Source organism: Salvia miltiorrhiza, chromosome 1, assembly GCF_028751815.1.
Source record: "Salvia miltiorrhiza cultivar Shanhuang (shh) chromosome 1, IMPLAD_Smil_shh, whole genome shotgun sequence".
Classification (NCBI taxonomy): Eukaryota; Viridiplantae; Streptophyta; class Magnoliopsida; order Lamiales; family Lamiaceae; genus Salvia; species Salvia miltiorrhiza.
This window is the reverse complement of record NC_080387.1, coordinates 43,604,319-43,632,126: the sequence shown is the minus strand read 5'-3', so window position 1 is coordinate 43,632,126 and position 27,808 is coordinate 43,604,319. Positions and strand designations below refer to the sequence as shown.

At 37.5% G+C, this 27,808-nt stretch overlaps 3 protein-coding genes and 1 pseudogene across 3 annotated transcripts; all 4 read right to left on the bottom strand.

Moving 5' to 3' along the window:
• Positions 1-10,694: 10,694 nt before the first annotated feature.
• LOC131008452 (B-type cell cycle switch protein ccs52A-like) lies at positions 10,695-13,752 on the bottom strand (annotated as a pseudogene).
• Positions 13,753-13,912: 160 nt separating this feature from the next.
• On the bottom strand, positions 13,913-15,220 carry LOC131026391 (uncharacterized). The gene has a single exon (XM_057956265.1). The coding sequence runs from the start codon at positions 14,968-14,970 to the stop codon at positions 14,074-14,076; it is 897 nt and encodes a 298-aa protein (XP_057812248.1). The 5' UTR covers positions 14,971-15,220; the 3' UTR covers positions 13,913-14,073.
• A 1,347-nt stretch (positions 15,221-16,567) lies between these two features.
• Positions 16,568-18,584, bottom strand: LOC131026429 (expansin-A18-like). The gene is made up of 2 exons (XM_057956300.1): positions 18,353-18,584; positions 16,568-17,369 (listed from the first exon to the last, which is right to left on the bottom strand). Exons 1-2 carry the CDS (start codon positions 18,516-18,518, stop codon positions 16,741-16,743), a joined length of 795 nt encoding a protein of 264 aa, XP_057812283.1. The 5' UTR covers positions 18,519-18,584; the 3' UTR covers positions 16,568-16,740.
• Positions 18,585-21,178: 2,594 nt separating this feature from the next.
• LOC131026356 (PGR5-like protein 1A, chloroplastic) lies at positions 21,179-26,375 on the bottom strand. Its single transcript, XM_057956226.1, has 11 exons — positions 25,990-26,375; positions 25,237-25,349; positions 24,961-25,057; positions 24,762-24,862; positions 24,367-24,423; positions 22,468-22,544; positions 22,216-22,267; positions 21,938-22,048; positions 21,752-21,849; positions 21,600-21,675; positions 21,179-21,470 (listed from the first exon to the last, which is right to left on the bottom strand). The coding sequence occupies exons 1-10, from the start codon at positions 26,180-26,182 to the stop codon at positions 21,606-21,608; spliced, it is 969 nt and encodes a 322-aa protein (XP_057812209.1). The 5' UTR covers positions 26,183-26,375; the 3' UTR covers positions 21,179-21,470; positions 21,600-21,605.
• Between the last annotated feature and the right edge of the window lie 1,433 nt (positions 26,376-27,808).

Below are 27,808 nucleotides of genomic sequence, written 5' to 3'. Positions count from 1 at the left end.
GGGTGGGTGGAGGTGGCGAGAAAAATTTAAAAAAAAAAAAAATTTTTGGGGGTGAGGGGGGGTGGGGAGGGGGTGGGTGGGGGCGTGGGGTAGGGGAGGGTGGGTAAAGGTGGCGAGAAAAATTAAATTTTTTTTTTGGGGTGGGGAGGGGGGTGGTGGGGAGGGGTGGGGGGGCGTGGGGTAGGGGAGGGTGGGTGGAGGTGGCGAGAAAAAATTAAAAAAAAAAAAATTTGGGTGTGGGGGGATGGGGTGGGTGGGGGCGTGGGGTAGTGGGGTGGGGTGGAGGTGGCGAGAAAAATTAAAAAAAAAAAAAAATGGGGGGGAGGTTGTTGGTGGGGGCGTGGGGTAGTGGGGTGGGGGTGGAGGTGGCGAGAAAAATTATTAAAAAAAAATGAAGTATGTCATAAAATAAAATTGAAAGTATGGCATAAAATAAGTAAGTCAATAATAAGGGTAATATTGTCATTTAACAATTTATCCATCATTTTCCCACAAAGAGAACATGTGTATAGAATAAATGAAGTATAGGATTAAAAAAAAAAATCCATCAAAGAGAACACGAGATAACAAGAGTGGAAATGATAAAATTTTCCCACATTTTCATTTCCATCCTTTTCTCATTATAATTTTACAACCAAAGAGAACGCACCCTAAATTTTTTCGCTGCAACACTTTTGAATGTATAATAAGTTATGTCAACTTCTAGTAGAAATTTACTATTAATACTATGAGGGTGTTTGGCTAAGCTTGTTTTAAAGAGCTTATAAGCTCCAACAGCTTATAAGATGTAGTTTCTTAAGAGATTAAAAGTTGTCAAAGTATTTGGGTAAATGAGCTTATAAGCTAGAGAGAGAATTTTTAGTTAGTGAGAGAAAATCTTTGTTAGAAAGAGAAAATCGAAGAAAAATAAAATTAGAATCATATCATGAGTGAATCAACGGGGAGACATCGCGTAGGAGCGTAGCAAGGCTCTGGATACCAAGTGATGCAGGTAGAAGCGTGAAATATATTTGATATTGATAAATATACGAACTCCGTTGATAACCATTGTATGCCGGAATACGTACAATAAGGGTTAATCCGTTGATTCACTCATGAATACCGGAAGAACACCGCGAGAAGGGAACAATTCCACCCTCTACATTTTAACTCTCAATTCGACTCCCCTAAAACATAAATAAAACTCCTATTTATAATAAAACCCTAAACATCTAAAAGGAAACAAACTAACTTGACCAACAAGACAAATCAATAATTAATTAAAGATATAATATATTATACCATTCTATCTTCATCAGATATATGATGAAAATAAAAAATCATAATTGAGTTATTTTTGTAAAATGAGTTTTGCTTATAAGATAATGGAAAAATAAGTTAGGATAGATGAACTTATTTTTTGGAGAGTTTATAAGTTATTTAAACTTATTTTTACAGCTTATAAGCTGTTTAGAAGCTTATTTTACCACACTTTAAAAGAGCTTATATGCTCCTAAACAGCTTATAAGCTGTTTTGAAGAGCTTATAAGCTCAGCCAAACACCCTCTATATAGTACGTACTTGGGTCTACCCAAGTATTCTCGATTTAGTCGATCGAGCTTAATTTGATAATTTGAGATCTATATTCCAGTATATGACTGGAGCATTATTTGGAGTAGTGTACAAAATAATGGATGGAATGCACGTTGTAGAAATCATGCTCGTGGCCCCTTCTCTTTCCAATATGGGCCATATATTCATAATCAAGCTTCGACATATTTTGATAAAGTTGCTATTTTATGTGGTAATCGCTTGCCTTCTGTACTTTCGAATAAAGATAATCTGTGCAAAAGTTTGGTTACACCATTTTTTTTAAAACACACAAAATGAACATTTAGTTTTGTATTTGAATTAATTGATTGTGATATATATGATAAATTGAAAGTTTATGACGAAAATGTAGATAGAGAGAGCGCTACAGTAAAAAAATATTAGAGTTCCTTTTTCATAATCCTAGAAAAATACAAAAGATTGAGGACAAATATGTTTAGCAGCCGGGATAAGCTAAGATAGATAAAATTCAAGATATGTATTGTAGATAATGTAAAATTAGTATCGTATTCTAGTGTTTGATAGACTAAAATCAATAAATACTATGAGTGAGTTGTTTAGTAGTTTAGATTAAAATCTATATTAAGTAATCCAATTATTTACCATTTTAACTTTATATTAAAATTAAGGGGTAATTGTCTGTAAATCCCTAACGTTTACACGGAATTGGTTTTTGCACCTATTTTTATTTTTCTTCTTTTAAATACCTAACCTTTAGTTTTTGTCTGAAATATGTCCGGCGACCGGTTTTTCTTACGCCGGCGCCGAAAATGCCACTGTGGCAGCCGGAATTGATGAGGTGGCAGCCGAAATTGACACATAAACATAGTTTTTACATGTGGCAAAAAAAATAAAATAAAAAATATTTCCAAATCATCATCATCTTCCACACACCCTTATCCCTCCTCTCCCCAACTCGCAGCTGCCTCCCCTGCCAGCACCACCGGCGCCGCCCCTTCGCCGCCCCCTTCCCTCCCCCAACCCGCCGCCGCCGCCACCACCACCACCGGCGTCTACATCATCAAAAATTTGAAACCCTATACCCAATTCCTCTCGATTTCCACGAATTCAGCCCTTCCCACCACCACCACCGGCGTGAACAACGAACCACCACCACCACCAAATTTCGTCAGCCCTTCCCACCACCACCACAACCACCAAATTTCACGAACACTCTCAGCACATCTGGAATTGCAGAGCACCGCCCGCTCAACTCCCATGCCTTCAAGATCTGGAATTGCAGAGCACCGCCCGCACATCTGGAATTGCATAGCGCCGCCCGCTCACTCTCAGCACATCTGGAATTCTAGATCCGTGAAATTGATCGATCCATCTCACCCGTAGCATTGGGCTGCAGCGGAGGGTGGGGAATGGGGAGAGAGCGGCGGTGGGTGGGGGAGCTTCTTGATCTGGAGCTTGGTGAGGCGGAGGACGGCGGCGGGTGGAGCTTGATCGAGATCTGGAGCTTCTTCCGCTGCTCCAGGCGGTAGAACGTTGGTGGTGGTGGCTGCGGGTGGCGGCGCCGGCGGTGGCGGAGGTGGCAGGGGGCGGCGCCGGGTGGGGAGAGGGAGACTTAGGGTTTGGGCTGAGGGATGACGATTGGAGGGGGGAAGGGGGGTTGATTTTCCTTTTTGTTTTTTTTTTAATTTTTTTTTTCACATGTCAAAAAATGAGCCAAGTGGAGAATTTCAGCTGCCACCATCATCGATTCCGACTGCCACAGTGGCATTTCCGGCGCCGGCGTAAGAAAAAACCGATCGCCGGACAAATTTCAGACAAAAACTAAAGGTTAGGTATTTAAAAGAAGAAAAATAAAAATAGGTGCAAAAACCAATTCCGTGTAAACGTTAGGGATTTACAGGCAATTACCCCTAAAATTAATTAATAAAAAAAAAAAAAAGATAATTGAATGCCCCCAAATTACCATTTCAACCTTATATCTTTTCTGGCTACATATGAATTTCTCTCAATTCTTTATGTGTACATGGTTGCCTTGACATGTCTGCCGACATGACATAAAAAAAATGTGCATGAGTGAAATGTCTATATACTTTTGTTGTACTTTGATAGATAAGAGGGGTTTTTTTTGGAGGCAATGCTAGATAGAGCAAACTAATATCAATTGAATTGGCACATATACTAATAGGATTGGTAACTGAATCGGTTTACCGGTTAGTCGAAACTGGATAAGGGGCATTTTCCTAACCGATAACCGAATCGATTAATGGATCGATCAACCGATTAATACACAATTTCTGAATTTGTTCGAAAAAAACCGGTTAATTCGGTTAAAAAAAATGTTGTGTCTCTATTTGATCCAATTTAAACTCATTACTCGAATTTAAGTTCTAGTACCTAGCTACTTGAATAAAGATTAGTTCATCAAAATAAGTATTTTTGAAATGATAAATGCATTATTCAGTAGCATTTAGCAAAAAAACATTTTTCTTTAAAAAAGGGATCTTAAATTAGCAAACATACTATTACAGATTGAACTCCATACTTCAATCTGGTCCAATACTAATATTCGGTGTATATAGAATGCGAGCCTGCTGAGCCTGCGCGAGTGGCGTGCGAATGGGAATGGCAGAACAAAGAATGAGAGAAAGCCCTAGTCTAATTGTGATTTTTAAGTATTTTTTAAATTATAATATTAAAATATAAATTAATTAATTAATTAATTTAATACTTAAACCGGTTAATTCGGTTTAACCGGTTAAACCGATTAACTGGTTAACGAACAATACATTAACCGATAACCGAACCGGTAAAAACCGATTTTCGATTAACCGATAATCGATTTTTTCGGTTCGGTTACGGTTTTAACCGGATAATCGGAACCGGTTTACCAGCCCTATATACTACTCCCTCCGTCCACCAATTCAAGGGCTACTTGCCTTTTTGGGACGTCCACAAAAACAAGGCCTATCTATTTTTGGAAAGTTTTTATTAATTATTTAATCTACAAAGTCAAAGATTCTTTTAATTAAACAAGTAGATTAACCTAATTAATCTACCTACCCTTTTCTCGAAAAAATTAATCTACCTATCAATTACTCCAACTTTCATTAATTCCATTCCACCTACCATCTTCCCCTTTCACTCTGGATTAAATCCATCGAATACATCTTCAAAATCCAAAAACCCTAGCCGCCTCCTCCTGTTCTTCATTCTTCGTTCTTCGTTGAAATTTATCGCAAACCCTAGCCGCCTCCTTCTCCATCTTCGGTCCATAATGTCTGAGTGGGATCACATCCCTACACCACCTACTATCGACTTCACTCTCGATGCTCCCACCGTCCATTCGACGCCCCCTACTTACCCTTTTTCTTTCGATACCCCCTCTATATTGTTGGAGGGTTATGAACCCTCCTATGATTTCAGCGAGTTTGTCCCTGAAACAAACAAGCAAGAATCGAGTACATCTCTTCTCAGCGTTGATGGAGTAGAGACGGCGGATCTCGCCGCTGACGAGGAAGAGACGCCGGTTGTTGTCGCCAATGACGAGGAAGAGACAGCGGCTGTTGTCGCCAATAACGAATCCGAGGTTGAATCGAGCACAGGCGGACTCGCCGTTGACGGCGTAGAGACGCCTCCCTCTGCCGACCCGCTGTCTTGGAAGTATGGGCTCAGTCAACCTCTTATCAACATCATGTTGATATATTTCCCGGGTTTGCGTAATGTTTACTAATCAGGTGATATCTCTTCATATTCTTGGGCGATCTATGATTTCTGATGTTATTCTTGGGCGATCTTTGAATTCTGATGTTATTTGAGGTCGATCTGTGATTGCTGATGTTATCTTGAGCGATCTCTGATTTCCGATGTTATTCTTGGGCGATATGTGATTTCTGACATTTTTCTTGCGCGATTTGTGATTTCTGATGAAAGTTCTTTGGTGATCTCTACTTTATGATGTTATTCTTGGTATTGGCCCTGGATCTTGGAGGTTTTATCTCTGTGTTGGTATTCTTGCTGCCCTATGATGTTCTTGTTGGTTGTTGCTGCCCTATGATGTTTTTCTTGGTTGTTGCTGCCCTGTTCTTGTTTATTCTTGCTGCCCTATGATGTTTTATTTTTTCTGAGGGTTTAGATAAAGCCACCACTAGGATCTCTACGCCTAGTTCTTGGAGGTTTTATCTCTGTGTTGGTATTCTTGCTGCCCTATGATGTTCTTGTTGGTTGTTGCTGCCCTATGATGTTTTCCTTGGTTGTTGCTGCCCTGTTCTTGTTGGTTGTTGCTGCCCTATGATGTTTTATTTTTTCTGAGGGTTTAGATAAAGCCACCACTAGGATCTCTACGCCTAGTTCTTGGAGGTTTTATCTCTGTGTTGGTATTCTTGCTGCCCTATGATGTTCTTGTTGGTTGTTGCTGCCCTATGATGTTTTTCTTGGTTGTTGCTGCCCTGTTCTTGTTTATTCTTGCTGCCCTATGATGTTTTATTTTTTCTGAGGGTTTAGATAAAGCCACCACTAGGATTTCAGTGCCTAGTTCTTGGAGGTTTTATCTATGATGCATAAAGAGTCTATGATGCATAATCTTTACATAAGCCACCACTATGATGCATAATCTTTACATAATCTTCACCTGCACAGTCTATGATGCATAATCTTTACATAATCTTTACAAAATGAGATCCAAATAACCAATACTAGACCTTAGCAAAAGCCAAAATGCTGCATCATGAACCCAATGTCATAATTTGTGCCTGCATCCACTTGAAACTGCATCACATGTTCTAGGCTGTCCTTGAGTACTGAATGATGATATGAGCATTACCTGTTTGATTATGCATTCTTTGGTAACCTCTTTGGTTATTGATTGAATTGGCTTGACTTCTAAGACCCCCTTTGCTCTGTTTTTCGATTTTCTCTTAGTTGGCTCGACTGTTGTAAATGGAAAGATCCCAATCTTTCCATCGAATAATTGTTGCCCATCTGCTGAATATTGTGGCCTACTGACAGCGCACATAAACATCACTTTTGTGATGAAACGTTTGGACTTTGTTGCTCTATATGGGTCTGTTTCATCAGGGAGTAGGTAATATCTGTCCGATGTCTTGGTCATATAGAACCATTTCTCATCTATATGAACAACATTGTGCATGCTTTGATAACTGTACCTTGCGATTGATGCATCATACACAACATTGCTTAAGCAATACTTCATCCTTGCTATCTTGTTCACATCAGTCAAGAGTGGTTTGATTGCATTTGTATGTGGTCGTAGTTCCTTTCGTTTTATCCACTTCCCAAGTAAGCTCTTACTAACCTGAAGCTTGACAGCCATTTTACGTATACTAGACCTCTCTAGAATGGACAATGATTTTACTTTCTCAACATCCAATTGTTTCCTATCTTTATGTATCAAACCTTTGCGAGGTGTTGTGAACAGTACAGGGGTACCTGACTTAATCATTTCTTTTGTTTTGCTCCAGACACGGCGTACTGTTCGGGTCCCTATTCCATACAACAAAGCTGCCTCCTTTTGTACTCCATCCTTGCATTTCCCGTTGCTACTTTGCTCAAGAAGCCAATGAGCCAAAGCATTTTGCTCTTCTGAAGTTAGGACTTTTCTTTTGCTAGTGAACTCCATTTGTGTAAATTTTCCCTTAACTGCTGCAGATGAATTAGTGCTGTAATAGTGATGTCCTTGTGTTTAAGTAGGATCTGAATTTTAGAATTTGGAGGGAGCCGAAAATTTGTGGCCTTCCCTCCATAAATTTTCAGGAAATGAAATGATATTCTGCTCTTTTTAATCAAAAAAACGTGACTTTTAAAAATTGTGTGATTGCTGTATTTGTTTGTTCTAAATGGTGGGTCCCTTTTTAATCAAAAAAAGCGGCTGCCAGATGATGTTTGTTGTAAATGGTGGGTCCCTTTTTAATCAAAAAAAGCGGCAGCCCCTAATGAGGAAAGAGAAATTAAAAACTTAATCAATTCTCTAATTGTTTGCACTTTACAAACAAGTGGGACCCTTTCTCCACTCAACTAATAAAAATACACTTTTTCTTAAAACCCATGTTTTTTGCCCTAGGCCTTTAATTGGTGGACGGAAGGAGTACTTGCATGCATCCTCCTTTGATTTGAGTTAAAAAAATATTACAAAAAGTTGGTGCTCAACCCAAGTAAAGAAAAAACTATAAATTAGATGTCTGGGTTATAACCAAGTAAATTAGCAGCTCTGGCATACAAAACTTAAAACATCTTGACTTTGCATATAACAAACAATATCATACTACTAAAAAACCCAAAATATTTATATCACAAATAAAGGTACTGAATCACCTGATATTGATCCATTCTCATGGTCATGGAGAATGCCTTCTCTGCTGCAAATTATACGTTCATCAACTTGATCTCACCAACTATCTAGTTCCATGTAACCATTGTTTTCTGTAAGAATGTAGCAATACAAAATAAACAAAGCCCGGCAGTGTGGTTGAAGACCTTACACATCAACGAATCAAAGATCTCCCAAGAGATGAGGCCCCAATCTCACTCTCAGTTTTCTGCTAAGTAGGAGGTTTTCGAATTATCTATGTTAGATGCCTATGAGTTTAAGATAACTAACTAGAAAGTAAAATATATTGGAAATCAATAGGTAATTAAAACTAGGGATGTCAGTGGGTGGGTATTACCCGGACCAGAACCAGAACCGTTCATTACCCGTTGAGCTATAAAGCAACGGTTCTGGTTCTGGTTCTAAGACCCGATCCATTTAGACCCGAAACCTGACGGGTCAGATCCGACCCGACCCATTTGATATGGGTCCGGTCCAACCCGACCCGACATGTTTTGCCGCCACCCCCCACCCACCCCCCCTCCCAATTTTTTTTTTTTTTTCTAACATTTTTAAAAAAAAATTCCTTCCCAATCCCACCCCATCCCCCCCACCCCCACCCCAAAAAATAATTTTTTTAAAAAAAATTTAAAAAAAATTTCCTCCCCAATCCCACCCCAGCCCTCCACCCCCACCCACCCCACCCCTACCCCCCAATTTTTTTTTTTTTTTTAAATTTTTTCCTCCCCAATCCCGCCCCAGCCTCGCCACCTCCACCCACCCCCACCCCCACACCCCCACCAATTTTTTTAATTTTTTTTTTAAATATTTTCCTCCCCAATCCCACCCCAGCCCCGCCAACCCCACCCACCCCCCACCCCAATTTTTTAAAATAATTTTCTCCGCAATCCCACCTCTTCCACCCCTCACCCCTACCCCAAAAAAAATTTCCCCATCCCCACCCATCCACCAACCCCCTCCCCCCCTTTTTAAATTTTTCTCCCCACCCCTTTATAGGTCAAGAATTTAATTGAACAATGAAAACGGCGTGTATCATTTTGTAATTTTTTGTTATCGTTTATTAAATAGTTCGATCTATTATATTAGAAATTATGTAACAAAAGTGCGAGTGTTGATCGAAAGCTATAGAGCCGAACGACATAAATATAATTTTAAAAAATGGGGGAGGGGTTGCGGTCGGTCGGGGTGGGGTTGGGCTGGGTAGAAAATTTTAAAAAAATAAAAAAAATTATTTTTTTGGAAAGGGGGATGGGGAGAAAATTAAAAAAAAAATTGGGGGTGGGGGTGGGGTGGGAGGGGTGAGGGCAGTGGGGTGGGGCCTGGGGGTGGGGAGAAAAATTTCAAAAAACAAAATTGGGTGGGTGGGGGAAATTAGGGGGGTGGGGTGGGGTGGGGTGGGGGTGGAATTGGGGAGGAAATTTTTTTTAAAAAATTAAAAAAAAAAAAAAAATTGGGGGAGGGGGGAAGGGTGGGGGTTGGGGGTGTGTGGGGGTGGAATTGGGGAGGAAAATTTTTTAAAAAAAATTAAAAAAAAATTGGGGTGGGGGGGTGGGGGTGGGTGGGGTGGCGGGGCTGGGGTGGGATTGGGGAGGAAAATTTAAAAAAAATAAAGAAAATAAAAAAAAAATTGGGAGGGGGGGGGGGGGGGGGGTGGCGGGGCTGGGGTGGGATTGGGGAGGAAAAATTTTAAAAGAAAATTAAAAACAAAAAAAAATTGCGTGGGAGAAGAGTGATTGATTGTTGTGCGTGTATACTGGACGGGATGCCCATACCGCCTGAATATCCGAACTGAATTGATTGTTTGTTGAAGTGGCGAGAAGAGTGATTACATGGCTGCCTACTTTGACTTTTATTGGGCTTATCTATATCGCTTTGGGCCTATGCGCTTATTTTATGTCCTTTTAGGTTAGATTAGGTTTCTTTATTATTAGTGCTATATGGAGTATATTAGCATTAGTTGTTTTTTAAACAGGACACCAAACGCCAGTTTTCGGGAGCAGCAGTTGGACGCGAGTCTTGGAAGTTTAATCAAGCTTTTATTTTTTCAATCGGTTCTTTATTTTATTTTTTTATGAGTTCTAGCTAATTTCTTTTATTCTAGCAACGATTAGGGAAGCACTAGCAAGATTATTCTGTGAGATCTAATTTGTTCTTATACTTTATTTTATGCTTGTTTATGTGATTCTCTGTGTTTATCGAGATTAATTGTTTTAATTCAGTAGATAATGCGCAATATTTAGTGGGTTAGAATTAATTATACAGCCAATTGAATCGGTCATACGTAATTGTAGTTTAGGTTTGATTAGTGGTAAATTGGCACATCAGGGTCAATGGAAAAGCAGTCTTAATTCAATAATCCTGCGTAAGAGTTTATTGGTTTTGAATCGGGTTTCTCTATAAATTAATGATGTCAACTCATTAAACCTATAGAGCGTCTCTTACGGTTGTCAGTCGATTATGGTAGTAATTAGTGAAGTGTCTTCCTGGTTACCGAATAACTAAGGAGAAATAAGATCACGTCAGAAGCGTCTTCGGTGATTATAACTGGTTTGCTTGCATGAATTAAAGTTATATTTGCATCAATTATCAGAATAATTAAGTTAGGGTGGACTTAATTGATTGCTGGAAATCTTTTATTAATTGTTAGAATTTTCTATTTATTCTTTAGAATTAGAACCATTGCAATTCTTTTGGGTATTTTCTCATATTTTTCCATAAATTTAGTTTGTTGAGTTACTTTGCAGGTTGAATTTTAGGAGAATTCTTGCCGATCCCTTGGAAGACGATTTTGCTTGCTACTGTCTGCACAGTGTGGGAATACCGGCTGATTGCCGAATATTTTTGGTGTAAAACGACGCACCAAGCAACAGTGTGTTCACAGTACTTCACCACTGGCTGAGTTGTATGATGGTTCTATACTAAAAGCTAGCAAGAATAAGGGCATGAAATGAAGGTCATGTCTAGTAAAATTTATGTATCTAGAATTTTAGATAAATAAATACTTACTCGATTGCCATTTCCACTGGATGCTTAATTCTCGGTTTTCATGAGACCACTTCAATCCACAGACCTCCACAAATTATAGTTCGGATTCAGACAAATTACAGGTTAGTAAAATAGGATACACAACTAAAGCAAATCCATGAAGGACCTGACCGCTGATTTATGTCCATTTAGCTTGCTAACATAGTCCTCCCGAGTCCTTATGTCACATTGAAGAATAGTGTTCCAGAGGATAACAAGGTCAGACTCCAGGCAAGGGCACCAACTCACAGCCGGTAACCCTCCATAGTTCTTATTCTCTTGCAGCAAGAGACATCCCATAACTCTATAGCATAAAGTTTTCAAAAGAAGAGGTCATTAGAGTGTTAGTGCAAAATTCTCAGATCCAATTACAGAATACATCCAAGAAAATACTTCTACAAATTGGTATAGGATATATGGTGGTATAATCTGTTCTTGTGCAAATGGAAAATCTGGGTGCAGATGAAACGAAGAGCAAGAAACAACTCTTGCATGTCTAATCATACTGAAATAGAGATTCCTTTGTAAGTATCAAGATTCAAGAAGCTAAGCAGTTACTTCACAATGCCTTAACTCATTTATTTTACCCTTTGATAACTGACAATTGTATCAAGTTTGTTTGCTTCTTCATCTACTTCCACTTCCTGTCTTTTTTACTTTCTTCTTTTGCATTTTCTGCTGACTTATCAAGTTGGATAGCACAATGAAATCATAATATATCAATGACCAATGTTTTGCATAATATCTATGATTTCCATCAATAGGGCACCACCTTAGTCTCCACGTAGTCGTAAATGTCAATCAACTAAACCAGCAACTTAACAATAAAAGTTGGCAGTGTCTCATCTAAGACCTCATCACTATGCAGGAAACTGAAAGTTACAAAAGAACACAAGAAATAAAAAACTTGAGGCTGATTGCTAATACCTAACCTTCAATCAAGAAATGAAAAAAAAGAGGGTTGAATAAAGTTTCATGTCATACTTGAAGCTTGCCGTTGGTGGTTCCAATGGAAAGATGTGAACCATGGTGTGCCCAGCTGACTGAACACGCACTATCATCGATTCTCAAGTCACACAACTTCACTACCTGCATATAACATGGGGAAACAATAGCATATCATGAAGCTGGAAATGTCAAATCATCAAACCAACAAAAGTAAAGAAATCACCTTGCTGCTTGAAGCATTCCATAGTAAATACAGTCCCCTAATCCCACAGCCACCACATTACGCGAAGACCAGTCTACAAGGTCCAGATAAAAGCAATCTTGGAGTTCAAGTGCATCCAAAACCTATAACAAAGTTATTCAAATTATCACACATTAAAATACTACTATGATAAAATCAGAGAGAAGGGTGGATAAATTAAATGAAGGAACCTAAAACCATACCAGCAAACAAACCAAATGATCATCTTAACTTGGTAACCATAAACAACCAATACACGAACCATCAAGAACAAAATCCATGAGAGAGAGAGAGAGTACCTTATAACAAGACCTTGGAACCTTTCTGGGAGTCTTGACAGGGGTAAAAGATGAGGCAGGAATGATGAAGCTGACCATCTAGCTTAACAGAGAATGAGAATTCAAATATTTCTCATTTTCAGTCTTGTATTTGAATATATTACAATTAGGAGGACCAATATGCAAATAACTGTCATCCCCATCTCTCAATCTTCTACCGCTAGCCGGCGCCAATGGCTTGAAGGAGCCAACCTCACCTACGCAGTGGGGCCCGAATTTGGCAGACTTCAAGAGGGTAGTGTAGGTAGAATCGATGTCCCAAGACGAGGAATTGTCGTTGGAGGTAGTGGAATTGGCGAGGTTAATTTGAAGATGAGCGGCTCGGAATGAAACAGTCGCCGTAATTAGTGCGAGAGGATGAGGGCCGGCGATGGACGGACATGATGAGCTTCGCCGCCGGAGTTATGGGATCGGCGGTGGCAGTGCTCGTGCTGCTGGGGACTTTTTGTTTTTCATTTTTTATGAGATCCAACTTGGTGAAGTGGCGCACGGCAGCGGAACGGTGGTTGGCGGAGGAGTCGCGGTGGTTAAAATTGATGTAATAGCGGTTCCCGCGTAATATGTAACGGAATGTTGTATTTATTGCGCGAGACCTCGGGATTTGGAAATTGGAATGTGTAATTAGTTTTAGAGTGTGACATTTTTTTACAAATGATCAAATGATGGGCCAAAACTAACATTTACCCTTTTAATTATAATTATTATTTATTTGTTTTACTTTGTGTGAGTATTTTTTTTTTGGGTTTTTGTCTTTTAAAATAAGTAAAAACTACAATTAATCCTTTAATTAATTTTTTAGTGTATTAATTTTCTTTTAAGATTTGAAATAGAATTCGTTTCTAAGTCTATTACTTGTCTTGATGTATTATGAGGCAGACTTTGATATTATTTTTATCAATAAAATAAATTTTATTTTTTGTTGAAGAGAGTTTGTGTTTTAGTTACATGGCCAAGTATCATGTGGTCATATATTTTAAGATTAAGCTTAGATCAAACTTCAATTTTGTGGAGTTTGTGTTCACATTGACAATCTGACTCAATATCTGCTTACCAAATTTGTAAAAGCTAAATTAATCTTTCAATGGTTTCATAGGCGCACACGCTTGGTGCTTGACAGTGTGATCTGAATAACTCTAAGCTCGGATTAAACTTAACTAACCTTGCTAAAAACTCATGAGCTCATCAAGTCGAGGTCTGTTTAGCTATTTTGGGGCTGAGTTGGCGAGTAGTATTTTATACCTCGAATCAGGAAATATAACTTGAGTGGACTTCACCTCTCCAACAAATTGAACATCACTTTCTAGCATTTTCTATTCAATACAAGAAAACTGGGAAACATGCAAAAAAATATAGCAGACAGCAACAAATTAGCATTGATGGAGGCAACTTCTTTTGCATATAATCCCGATCACCTACCACCGCGGCCACGTTCATTAGTCTACTGAAATTAAATTAAAAGAATGATGGTAACCTAAAACAGAGACATTCTATTCCCAAATTGGAGTCAGATCAGCACAACTGATGAACAAATTATGTGTCAGCATCAAATATTCCTAAACCTCAAATAAATCACATTTCTTACATAGCCAAAAGTTAATAGAAACTAAAAAACGAAAAGAGAAAAGAGACTAAGAATTAGAGGGAGGAGGTCTAGAGTGATGGTGGTGAATGGTGGGCAGAGTCCTGGTTGCAGAAGCCGTAACCGCCCTAACATGGCCCACCATGGACACCTGCAGCGCCTCCTCCTCGTAGGCCCGGCGCTCCATCTCCTCCATCCTGGCCTTCTTCTTGGCCTTGAGCAGCACCGCCATCGCCAGTAAACTCAGCAGGAACACCCCCAGCGCCGCCCCGATGGCGCCCCCCACCGCCATCCTCCACTTGCTGGCCCTCCTCCTCAGCGGCATCAGCGGCGACTCCACCACCACCCCGAAGTGGCCCTGCCTCGTCGCCACGCACACGTTCGCCCGCGGCTGCCTCCACAGGCTCACCTTCCCGTCCTCATCAAACCTCGCGCAGAGCGGAATAATCCCCCCGCCGTTCCCCCGCGCCGCGCCCCCGAAGTCTATGGTGATGGGCCTCATCCCGGTCTGGATCCCGAGCTCCGTGGCCGCTGCGCCGATGTTGTAGGCCAGCAGGCCGAGCACGGGGGAGATGAGCTCGTAGCCGGAGAGCTCGTAGTTGGCGTAGTACAAGGATGACCAGTTGGAGCCCAGGTTTTGGCGGATGATCATCACGCGCTTTGCGCAGGGGTGCACGTACGTGCCCGCTCTCAGCTGGAACTCTTTGATGGTGGCGCCGTAGCGGCGGAGGCTGCCGCAGCGCAGGCGCACCGTGTCCACGTGTATGCCGGAGAGATTCGACGGCAGGTTGATCTTGTGGAGCTTGCCTGTCCGGAAATTCTTGGTGTACGATTTGAATGTGTAGTCGCGGATCACCAGATCCAGCAGCCGCGCGGATTTGATCTCTTGCCCTTGGATTCTCAACGATTGTAACACTAGGAGAAGAATCACAGCCATGCTCCCCATTGATAGATTCTCAAGCAACTGCTTAATTTCTTTAGAGAGAGGCACGCGGAACTGTTCTAATTTTTTAGGAGAAAAGGTGAGTGTAATCACTATAATTTGATCAACTTTGGCTAGTTAGTTAGGAAGGCGTTTCATTTGAGTCTAGCAGTAGAGATCGCAATTATTTGTGGAATTATATATGCTTAATTAGTACAACATAGTCCACTAATATCATGCTAGCTTATCAAGTGGGCAATGCTGCCATTCAAGGTTTAAAGTTTAGGATATAAGCAACACAACTTTATCCTACTAATTAAGTAGGAAATTATTTGATGCCGAAATGTCGGCATTAATCCTATTACAAAACTTAAAGAATGTCAAAACAGGGCATTAATTTCGCTTAGGATCCTCTTCCTGCTTTTTGTACTTCATTATCAATTTGTTTTAGTTTTCTGTCTATCGTTTTCTTCCACTTGAGATTTTCTATTCCAATTTTCGTAGTTCATTATCAATTTTTTATGTACTACTTATATTTAAACTTTTAGTTAACAATTGATTATCAGTGTTCATTGCTTCATAATTATGGTATATATACTTTTAAGCTCTGATTTTTAGTGAAATGTTAATTAGGATTTATTATTTGATAATATTTTTTATTTTTTACAATAGATATTATCAAAATAGTAATATTTTTAGTGAGATATATATGATGAAACATACAATTGTAAAATAAAGGACCCCAACGGATTAATTAATTTACTCAGAATTGGCCTTTAATTAAACCGACCAATTGTTCTTGATTGTCCACATTTTTGAAAGAATGCTTGCCTTAAAATGCAGTGCATGACTTGGAGAATCTAAAGGCCTTGGGGGAATGATTTAGGGAGCGTGGGTTTGTGATTATAATTGATTCAAAAGTAGGCAGAAAAAGAGAATGATGACACGGGAGAGTGAAGGTGAAGTAGTCTCACTTCAACTGCGTTTGGTGATAATAATCAATATATTTATATATACACCACATTTAATAATAAATTTGATTGTATGTTTTGATTACATGCCTCCCACTCCAACCACTTTTGTGGGCTACCATGCTCATTACATTGCTTCTTCTAAGGGGGACCATTCTTGCTTAATTATTTTTCTTCGAGTAATTAATTAAATTGGAGTACCTCAATCTCCTCGATTCATTTATAATATAGTGTATATATACACACACACACACAGTCTTTTTTTGGTGACCACTAATTTTGATTAACTTTCTCAGCATCCCAAAATTTTGAAATAAAAATTTGACTGCTTGTTTCATAAATATCGAAGGGATTTGAGTCAATGACTTCTTATTCACAAACTTGTCATTAAATTGGACCACCATCAATGGGCAATAAGAATTTGAAGGTTAATTGCTTCATATCCGTTGCGCCTTCCATGTAGACTTGATTATAATTGCACGCACGCGCCTTTATTAATTAGTTTTTGATTGGAGTATAAACGAAGTATCATTCTGTTACTGTGATAAATTATGCTAAAGGCGGTCTCTAAATAGATGCATGAACTACAACATTATTATGTATTGAATCAATCACAGATTTTCGCAAGATTAGGTGTAGGGAATCAATCATAAAGAAAGCATAATCTTATTTAGAGACTTCAAATGCCGTTGCTCATAATTTTTACGACATTTAAATTATAAATGGCCACTTGTTTACACGATCAGCGAGCCATTCCCTCACAAAACTCATCACAAGATGAGAGAGAAATAGAAGAAAAAAAAAAGCTATGAGTAGATATGGATCAATGGAAGTTGACATTGGAAGAATAAGTCATTCCGACACGCCAGTTGGAAGGAGCAACGTTGTAAGCAATGATAGTTTCATGAGAAGTGTAGGAAGTGAATTTGAAAGAAAGCGACTGGCCGCCAAGAGTTGCGAAAGCCTGGTAGGAAGCGCCCCAGTTGTGGCTCATGCTGATCCAGCCGGTCTTGCTGCCCTTGACCCACATGTTGGCGATGTCGCCGCCGCCGCCGACGTTCATGACGTACACCAGCAGCCAGTAGCCGTTCCCCTGGAAGGTCAGCCGCACGCCGCCGCGGCGCACGCACGTGACCCTGCGGAAGAGGACGGGAACGATGCCGGCCTTCCACTCAGCGATCTTCATGAAGGCCGGCTTGGCCATGTCGAAGTGGGTGCGGGGAGGGTTGCACCACCCGCCGTTGTTGGAGTCCTTGGACCAGTTGGGAGGGCAGAGATTGGTGGCGGTGATGGTCGCGATCGGCGAATTCCGATAGCAAAACTGCGATTTTACGCACCGCAGCTGGAAGCACTGCCCGCACCCGTACCCGTTGTTGAATAGCACTGAGCTCAGCGCCGCCGTGTCCGTGCCGTATCCGCTGCTGAACAAATTTCCGTACCCACAAGCCCCACCTGCATCCAATAATTCTAATTAATTTTACTTTTTTTCACTTCTTTGTATATTTGACATAATTTTATAGACTAATTAATGAATGGGTTATTCATGTTTTATGTCCTAATTTCCAGCGTTATTAAAAAAAAAATCATAACTAATGCTTTCTATTAAAATAAATTCAATTTTAATTTGAAAGAGTTTGATTTATGTTTCTGTTTTACAAAATTTGGCAACAGAATGATGAGTCATTTCGCCATATTTTTAGTTGGGATTTTTTTCACCTCACAACCAACAACCATTAGCTGATGTTGATTCACAAAAAGAAAGAAAAATAGGAAATGAAAAAATTCCACCTGAAGAGAGAGAGAGAAAGTTCTCCTCTATTAATTCTTAGGAGGAATTTTTTATTCTTTTGTTAATCGATATTATTTAGTAGGTAAGATGAAAATAAATTCACCAGATCTAGAGAACCAAGCGAGGTGACTCATCATTTCGTCATTGAATTCTATAAATACTTAAATCTATCTTTTTCCAAAATTGAAGGTTTTTCAATAAAAAACATTATTGGGGACATTTACTGAAAAATGTTAAAAGTTAAGAAGACAAAATATTGTTAACCTTTACGAATATACTCCATATATATGGTCTTAGAAATTTCAAATTGTTTTAGATTTCATCATTGTTATATATAGCCAATAGAAACTGTATATATATGTGACATCGTTGGGAGTTTGATTGTTCAATGTGTTTGCTACAATTGTTGATTTGTATGAAAAAAGAAAAAAAAAACTACTAATAAATTAAAATGGACCAGTGCAAATGAAACAGAAAGAGGAAGTATTAAAAGGGATATTAGAATATTGGAAGAAGGAACTATAATATTTTTATGATATAATATATATATACTTCCTATTCTTTCTTGATGTATTGAAATCCAACTATTTAGAAAAATCATTAATTAAGCTAAATTATTCTTACAAAAAAAAAAATGATAACGCACCCATAGTTTCAGAAGCTGTCTCATCGCCATAAAATGTGGCATATGCAAGTTTCCAAGGAGTAGGACGAAACACCGGCGTGGCGTATCCCGCTGCGGCAGCCTTGCCGACGGCCGCCACGGCCAAGAAGAAGAAGATGAGGCGCCATGAATGAAGCAAAGAAGCCATTGTTTTCCTTAGCTTAGTTTTGCTACTTTTGTAATTAATACTGGAATATAGTTTGTGTTTGATATGCCAAATTGACTTGGAGATGAGATGTTTATATAGTTTCGGCATTGTACATTAAGTAGTGTACTACGTGACCTTCACAAACATGCAATTTCAAGTCAAACATTTTAAAATTTTATATTTTAGAAGTTGGTTTGGAAGAATAATTGATTTATCTTGTAACACATAGTCTAACAGCAAGAATTTTTTATGCCCTAAATTCTATGAAGACGTGTGGGCATGTCGTCTTTGTTGTTTGGTGCTATGTTTTTTGGTGTGTTAGATTAGAAGTTCAATGTATGAAATTAATCTTATAATTAAGATAATTGCGCAAGAAACTTAGTCTTCTAATTACAAATTTAGGGGGCGGCAATCGGATAAGAAAATTGGCCTAAATGATAAGGTCTGTAAGGATTAAATATAGTTATAGCACTCTAATAAAATGAAGAGTATGTTTACTAGTGATTTTTTTTATTATGAAATGACATGATAGATTTTTATAGGATTGTAAATGGATAGAGTTATTTGAAAACTATTTGAAGCTCGGCTTGAAAATAGTTTGTTTGTATTGATTAGATAGTAAATAACGAGTCGAGCTCGAGTTCGATAAGTTGAGCTCAAGCATGACGGTGTTCGGCTCGTTCAGCTGATCACAAGCATGTTTGGATTCGTTTGTGAGCCATTAATTGAGCAGTGGATGAGCCTTAAACGATACAAGTTCGAACTGAGTAACGTGTTAATTAAAATCAAGAGATCGAAGGTCTTGAATTCTAATTCACTATGGTGGAGTCTTTAAATTTTGTGTTTAATTGTTAATTTTATATATAAAAAAAATTAAAAGCGCTTTTTTATTAGTTTAAGCTCAAACATTATTTATATACATATTTAACGAGTTAAATTTGAGCTCAAATTTAAATACAATATTACACGAATCCAAGTATCCAACTTGGTGAGGCGTCAACTCACCAACGTCCTAAAACTAGAAGATTAATGGAAGATCAAAACCTGAAAAATGAGGGCAGATGAATACTTCAATGTTCTTCGAGAATACAAACATGTAGTGGTGAAAACTAGAATTCGGTCTTCTATTCTATTACAGATGTGTTATTTATAAGGAACAAAGATGGAGGGGTAGGGTCGTCTTTTCCTTCATGGCACGTGCTCGGTGCGTCCTCGATGCCGTTGTCACCGGTAACTGTCCTTGCCCCAAACGGCTTTGCAGCTTTTGCATTCTTCAGAAAGTAGTTGGGAAACTCTCGCCCGCGCTAGCATCTTCGGGCACTTACGCGGAGATAAGCCTGCGTTGTCTTCTTGGCAACGCTGATGTCTGCGCTGTCTTCTCGGAGGCACTGATGTCTGCGTTGTCTTCTCGTCAACGATGGTGTATGCGCTGTCTTTTAGTCAGCACTGGGATCTTCACTCTTTATCCTGCACTTGTTAGTTTCCCAGTTTGTGCAGTAATAATTATAATAGCCAACATCAATGCTAGTAAAATTATGAAGTGTAAATCAGGTGCTGCGCTGATGAGGACCTTATCCCTCATCACAACTCAATCTATAAGATAAAAGCTCTGAGTCAAACTTGGACATTCAAATATTTAAATAAGTCGAACTCGACACTCGTACCGCCTAGTAATTTGCTCGCCTTGTTTTCGACTTTAATTTTCTATCATATCATTTTACCTTCTCACTTTATATATATGTTAAAATGAAATTCCATATACATCCTGACCAATAACTTTAATTGACTATGTTTCACTACGTTGTAATTCGTTTGTTTTTTTTTTTTTTCAATAAAAGAATATTCTGACTTTCTTCTTCTTTCACTTGTTTAAAAAGAGTACGGCTATTTTTTTTTTGGAGAAAATACGGCTATATTTTTTAATATCTCTCTCTCATTTATACGCCCTTGTCAAAGAAAAAAAAATGTGCTATTGTCCTTTTTTCTGTTTCTGCCACGTGTGATGTTGCCATGTACTCTATTTTATTGACTTTCTTTTCTTTCTTTTTTTAAACAAAAGAAGAGTTCAGAAAAATGAAAGTATAAAGTCAAATATAAAAAGTAAATGTGGCAAGTCTAAAATATACATTTTTTTATTTGCCTCATTTTAAGCATTTTATAGGGAAAATGAAGCGGTGGAAATTAAATAAAAAATATCGTAATGTATTTTTTGAAATATAAAATACATATCATGTCATGAGTGACAAACTTTTTTACATAAAGCTAAAAAATGAAGAAATAAAAATTTGAGATCTTTTTATATTAAGTTTGCAATTACAGATTTTTAGTTGAACTATAAACATCAATTAAATTTTATTCCACTATACCAATCACTTCCTTAATATTTGTAGAAATTAATATATATTTCAGAAAATTAAAAAAATTGATTTAAGTGTTTGCAGTCATAATAACTAATAAGGTAGAAGGCGGTAGATTATTATTATTATTATTATTATTATTATTATTATTATTATTATTATTATTATTATTATTATTATTATTATTTCTTTTTCTTTTTAAATTGGTGGTGATCGATAAGCTACCATTATAAAGGTAAACAATGAAACAAAGCTGCAAGACACAGGTAGAATGATAAGTTCCCAACTGTTTACACCGAAACATAAATAGAGGGCACACTAGATTTTTTATTTTTTTAAAAATGTATCAACACAACATATGAGATTAAGCGACATCAAATATGTGTAGTCATCCAATCTATCAAACCATCTCATTTCTTGAGACCCTCAACCTGTCTGATATATTCTGTATAGAATAATAATATACACACAATACAGCTTTAATTTATACAGCCATCACATAACAAACTACTTTCTACATCCTCACATTTACATCGCTTATGCATTCTTTTCCCCTCGAATCACCAGCTCTTGAAGATTACCCAAAAAATATTTCCTGATTTAAAATATATTTCAATTCATACAAACTACTCTCATATTCTTATTTGGTGGAATAAAAAGTATGCATGAATACCAATGATTGGAAATAGGAAAGAGAAGCAAAGCAAACAGTGAAGCGGAATACCTCAGTTCAAGCCTCACTTCCTTCGGGCAACGTAATCAAGCGTGTCTTAGAATCGTACACCATGTCCGTACCACAACTGAGAATCATGCCATAATACAGTTAGCAAAATGTCCGACTTAAATGTGTTAACTTCATCAAGAATGTCGACTTACTTTGAACATTTCACTTTGTTAATGGCTCCTCCACTAGATATGGACAATATGGTGCCAAAGAATGAAGTGTTCTCTGTGCCACAGTTTGGACATGGTCCCTGAAATATCAAATTTATTGAACAACTTGAGAACTGCGATAAGGAGAATGAATTTCGTCCAAAATTCAAGAATTCAGGAGAGCCTTACCACTAAGATCAGAAAGTCTTTTATAATGATGTTTGTAAAGGTGAAAGACAAGTATAGTATGAGTGGCAAAGCAGCAAACCACGTGAAAATGAAGCTGAATGGCTCTGGAAGCTGCAATATTTTTAAGTTAATGCGAGTAAAAGAATATCAGAGGTGAAGATGATAAGTATTTTGCTAAGAATCACTTTCCATTTCAAGTAGGGGATGTTGGATGCAGATGAGATGGTAGGTGTTTACGATAATGTTCATATCAAAATTGCAGAAACGGTATTGATTACCTCCAAGAGATAAGTGATCTCAAATCCAGTCAAATCATCGAGGAAGAAAAACCTGTCAATATAGGATAGAGTGAGATCTCGTTAAGCTGATATATATGTGTGCACTCTTCTAAACGAAAATATAGGTGCACAAATGGAAATGATAAAAATTAAAATTAGGATTCAGATAAAATTAGTAAAATCTAACTACAGTTCGGAGTTTGTTCTCCATAAGTAAAATAGCATTTGATGTCAAAATACAATGTCACTTACAATCCTAGTGCAACAACTGCAGCTGGTACATTCAGAAGAAACATCTTGAGGTAGTCGACAGAAAGGTCACTATATACCTGCACGTCCAAAATAAATGAGATGTGGACGGACACTCGCATATAATATTTTAATCAAAAAGGTTGATACAATGAAGTTGTTTCATGTTTTTAGCAGAAAGATAAACCTACAAAATCAAAATTTTCATCATATCAACTTTTTTACAATACAGAGGATTTTCTCCAGCAACCAAATGATAATATCATGCTACATACAGCTGCCGCCATAACCTAAGAAAATCATTATCGTGAGTTTTTATTTTTGTTAATGTATCAAGTAGGATTATCAACTCAACGAACGCATATTTTTTAACTGCACTCAATGTAGATATGCAAAGTGTAGGATAAATGAAAGATGGATATATTATGCCTCGTAATCAATCATGTGCAATGACTTCACGAACGAACTTAGGAATTTGGTGTAGCGAGTAGCAACTGAAGCAGAACAAGAAATATGGCATTATCTCGTCGGAAGTGATAGCATCTGAAGTTTTTACTTTTTTAATTTTCCAAGTTGGACGGATTAATTGAGCGTGAGCCAAAGGAATAAAATAAGGAAACCTCACACAAAATATAGTTTCTGAAAAAGGAAGTTCATCAGAATAAGTTTTTCGGAAACAACTTTCCCTTCTTCATCATTCACCAAAGAAGTTAAGAAAGCAAAGCACACATCCCCAGGATAAGAATACCCATTTCTCATTTTCTGAAACACACTCATATGCCTTTTTCTCAACCAAGCAGAAACCAAGGCATGTGTACGAGGAAAACCATGTTTATGAAACCAGTAATAAATAGATCCATCCCCTACAAAAAATATTGTAATAAAAAGTAGTGAAAGCTATCAGATGATATTACTCAGTAATCTAAACTGGAAATTCTCTGTTCGTGGACACCAAATGATAGGCCTCAAGAAAAACAGATGAGTCCATTCTTTGATTTAGTCACACAAAAAAATAAATTACACATTTAGAATTTATTTCTTTGAGTTCAGTGTGTAGCCAGTAGGGGTATGCATTCGGGTATTTGGTTCAATTTGTGCTAAAACCAAACCAAACCAAATTTATATTCGGTTTTGAAAAAAAAAAAACCAAACAGAAGTGAATTAACTGGAATTTTTAAATTAAAACTGAACCGAACCGAATAATAAAACCAAATTAATCCGGAAAAAAAAAACCGAAAAACCGATTTTTTTTTTATATATAATTAAAAAAATGCTCAAAATTATATTATATATTTTGTCATTATCCATCATTCATTTCAAGAACATATAATTAAAATATTATAATCAGGGTTAGACAATAAGTTAGATATTAGAAAATTATAATTAAAATATTTAATATATATATATATATATAATATAAATATAATTCGGTTTTGTTCGATTTTAAAAAATCCAAACCAAACCGAACCGAAAAACCGAATTTTTATGGAAAAGAAAAAAGAAAAAAAGAACCGAACCGAAAAACCGAACGATATTTTAAATTTTCAGTTTGGATCGGTTCGATTATTCGATTTCGGATTTTTTGCTCACCCCTAGTAGCGAGTGGCAATTTTTGTCCAATATGAGGTTTAATTTAGGAAATAAATGGAAAGTATCAATGCCTTAGACTTGTGTTGGGAGATGGAGATAAACCAAACAGTGTATTGACAAAACCTGAATCAATATTAGTCAAACAAACCGCCTTCAATTTTGCATATAAGTTTTCTACCAGCACAATCTTGTTAAATGACAGGTGCCAAAAGCTTGTAATTTACATTGTTGGGAAGAGTACAATAAATTTGTAATTAACACGAAAGCATTAGTCCTCAAGCATATACGTAAGGAAGGAGGAGAGCAACAAACCTTTTTACTACGTAGACTGCATCGAGGCCCCTCGACCACGATTTCACTCCCATCAATCTACAAGATACCAGTGAAATCAACAAAAGGGAGGGAAGCCGCATGAAAACAAGGCCGAGAATAAGGTCATAATATCAAATAAGGCAATAACAAAGACGATAGAAAATAAACAAACATTTAACATATCGAAAAAAATCATCATCAAAGAACTATACTGACCGTGAGACAACGATATATATAAACGTATGCAGTAATTCAAACAAGTTTCCTAAGAGTTCATATATAAAAGAAAATATGCAGAGCTTTTTTTCCCCAAAAGATTTAAAGAGACATTGAGGTTAGTTCTCATTGATTATATTGTTATTTACATTATTATTCGTGCCCTGGAGCTGACATACCTTAAGTTGTCGTTTCAGTTTATCATATTCCTCGTCTGACATAATTGGGTTCCCAGATACATAAGCCATTGAAGCTTCCAAAAACCTCTGTTCATCACCACCTGAATTGAGCACAGGAAGTTAAAGTGATCTGAAAATTTATTACCAAATATCTGAAGCCCTCCAAAAACTAGTAAATGTAAGAAGTAACAGTTATTACTTAGCATTACAACACTGCTTCCCTCCCACATAAGTTCTTCCTTGAGGTTATCAAATTCCTCGTTGGACATGATAGATTTTCCTTCATAGTAGAATGCCTGTAATTAAGTAATACTCACGGAACATCAAATATTATACAGAAATAAGGTACAACCAGCTTTTGATCAAGGCTAACATAGACAACATAAATCGTACCGATAGACTTTCTGGAAATAGGTCTATAGATAACATAGACAAAACAAGTTGCTAAAGAAAACAAAGGACTGAGAATATTTACTTGGAGTGCTTGCAGAAACTCCTGCTCCATCTCACCAATAGACTTTTTCTGTTTCTCTAAGCTGCAATAAGGCAAGACATTGCTGTCAACAACCTCATCTCCTTGGACCTGACCTGTAATATATATAAATTTCAACATGAGCAGCACAAGATATGACTGTAAAGCTATATTCTTTTGTAAAACGCTTCAGTAGAAACTAATCTGTAGTCGGGGCATTACAACAGAGTCAATATTTCAAATTTATATCACGTTGTTCGCTCTCCAAGGCAACAATACACATGGAGCTGGTTCATACAAAGTCTTCAAGGGCAACAACTGCCTCCTCAAATCCAAACTATTTATGTATCCGGAAAAGCTTCATTAAACCATTGGAGAGCGAAATAGGTCCTACTAGCAAAATTTCACTGCTGATAATTTGATTACTCGTTTGCATACTGATCTACTATAGTCTACTTCCATTGATTTTAAAATCTGAAATCTAGAAATGATCCTAGTGCCTACACTTACCACAAAAAGAGAAACAAAACTAGTCTATATGTAGCTAAGTAGATAACAATCCCCAAACACAACTTCGAAATCTTTGAGAATTCTACTAACTCTACTCTGTTTGAAGTGCCAAAGGAAGAACAATATTGACCAATACTTGAATCTATTTTCACTATACTAAAAAGGGCATCCAAAATAGTTGCAGAAAGAAGCGATCATAAACTAATTCAATCTGATCATCATTGATTTGAGGTGGCGAAACTAAACCTGGCTGCTCACTGGTGGCCTGAGGAGAAAGAAAGACCAGTCTGCGCGGGAAAGTTAATTTCTTGGCACCAAACTGAACCGAATGAACTCCGGGAGCAGGAGACGGCAAAGAAGACGCGAAGAAGAATGGTTTTCTGATTTGGGCAGTGAAAAGCCTGGGTTTTGCTAGGTTGAAGCCAAGTCTTGACGCCATCGGCGGCGGCGGAAGGAGGAGAATGGGAGGCGGGTTTTGGGAAATGGGTGCATTTGAAAGATGTGGGAAATTAGTGGGAAGAGGGAAGAGCTAGGAAGATAAGGCGAGTGGGAATGTGTGGCGGGGAATTTGGGAGAGTTTGTTTGAGTTGGTAATGAAAATCTGCTGCTTTGGTTGTTTTCTTCTTACGACTGTTGTGAATCTGCCGCGTCAGCCTTTCTTGATTTTGGGAATCATCTCACGCCGCCCTCGTCCTGACACGTGGATGATACTCACTGCATATGTTTCTCACGTGCATTGTTAACCTTTTTTTAAAGGATAAATTGTACGAAAATACCCGATCTTATACTAAAATCTGATTTTTTGACAAATTTTTTAATTGCAGTAAAAAATATACTAATGTTCTTGCAATCGGTTGCAATGTCGGTCCGAAGATATTTTCTGGCTAAATTCAATTAGAGTTTACTGCTTACGTGACGTGTGTGCTTTATCCGATGTGGCAAAAATTAATTGTATTCGTGGCCTGGTGTGTGTGCAATGACTGAATGATGTCGTTTTCGATTGGGACCAAAACGACATCGTTTCTAGAAATTGGATGAATTTCTGGAAGAATTATGTCGAAGAAGATGGAAGAACAGTGGGAAGAAGAGATAGTGAGATAAGCTCGATCGAATCCATAATCCTTATATGTATTGCAACCGATTTATTTCTTGCTAAAACGGCATCATTTATGCAAATGGAAACGACACCGTTTTATTAGTCGACCCGACTAGCCATCACTCAGCTGTCCGAAGATTCACCTCAACATCGATTTGAGGGGAAAATGTCTCCGAGCCGACATTGCAACCGATTGCAAGGTCGTTATATTTTTTGCTACAATTAAAAAATCTGTCAAAAAATTAAATTTTGGTATAAAATCGAGTATTTTCATGCAATTTATTCTCTTTTTAAATAAGTAAAGTTAACCATTTGCCTCAAGAGATTTTTTTTAATAACTGCTTGTTGACTTATAGCGTTCACAATGAACAGTATACATTTCGAATTAAGCGGAAAAATTCATACCTAAAAAATTAAAAATTCACAACTTATGCTTCCTTCGTCCCAATTACTCACTCTGTCACATAACAAATGTATACTTTCTTTTCGGCACGAAAATTTAAGTAGGTATGACTAAAAAAAATGATAAGAGTCCACTTTATTTTGTTAGAGAAATGTAATTTAGGTGGAAATGATTAAAGTGTAAATAAATAAATAAAATGGTGGTATATTTGCCATGGGACAATCCAAAAAAAATATAGACACTTGTTGAGATGCCTTTTTTTAAAAAGTAGACACTTGTCATAAGACAATTTAAAAAAGAAATGTAGATATTTGTTGAGATGCCTTTTTAAAAAAGTAGACACTTGTCATGAGACAATTTTAAAAAGAAATATAGACATTTATTATGATTTATGGGACGGATGAAGTATATATAAGTTTATTGGATTTTGCTTTTGCACAAAAATCAAGAAAGTTAGTTTAAAAATATAATTATACAAATAATTTTATAATATATTTATTTTTAGACAATACAATGAGCTAAAAATACATGACTTTTTATGGAAATCGAGTCAATATATTAAGAAT

What these genes read in the sequence shown, in the direction of transcription:
- LOC131026429 (XM_057956300.1), bottom strand. Translation starts at nt 18,518, where the DNA reads ATGGCTTCTTTGCTTCATTCATGGCGCCTCATCTTCTTCTTCTTGGCC. An exon ending in GACAGCTTCTGAAACTATGG is followed by an intron (nt 17,370 to 18,352) that starts GTGCGTTATCAT and finishes TATTGGATGCAG; the next exon opens with GTGGGGCTTGTGGGTACGGA.
- LOC131026356 (XM_057956226.1), bottom strand. Translation starts at nt 26,182, where the DNA reads ATGGCGTCAAGACTTGGCTTCAACCTAGCAAAACCCAGGCTTTTCACT. An exon ending in GCAGTCTACGTAGTAAAAAG is followed by an intron (nt 22,545 to 24,366) that starts GTTTGTTGCTCT and finishes TTGGACGTGCAG; the next exon opens with GTATATAGTGACCTTTCTGT. An exon ending in AAGACTTTCTGATCTTAGTG is followed by an intron (nt 21,850 to 21,937) that starts GTAAGGCTCTCC and finishes TTGATATTTCAG; the next exon opens with GGACCATGTCCAAACTGTGG.
- LOC131026391 (XM_057956265.1), bottom strand. Translation starts at nt 14,970, where the DNA reads ATGGGGAGCATGGCTGTGATTCTTCTCCTAGTGTTACAATCGTTGAGA.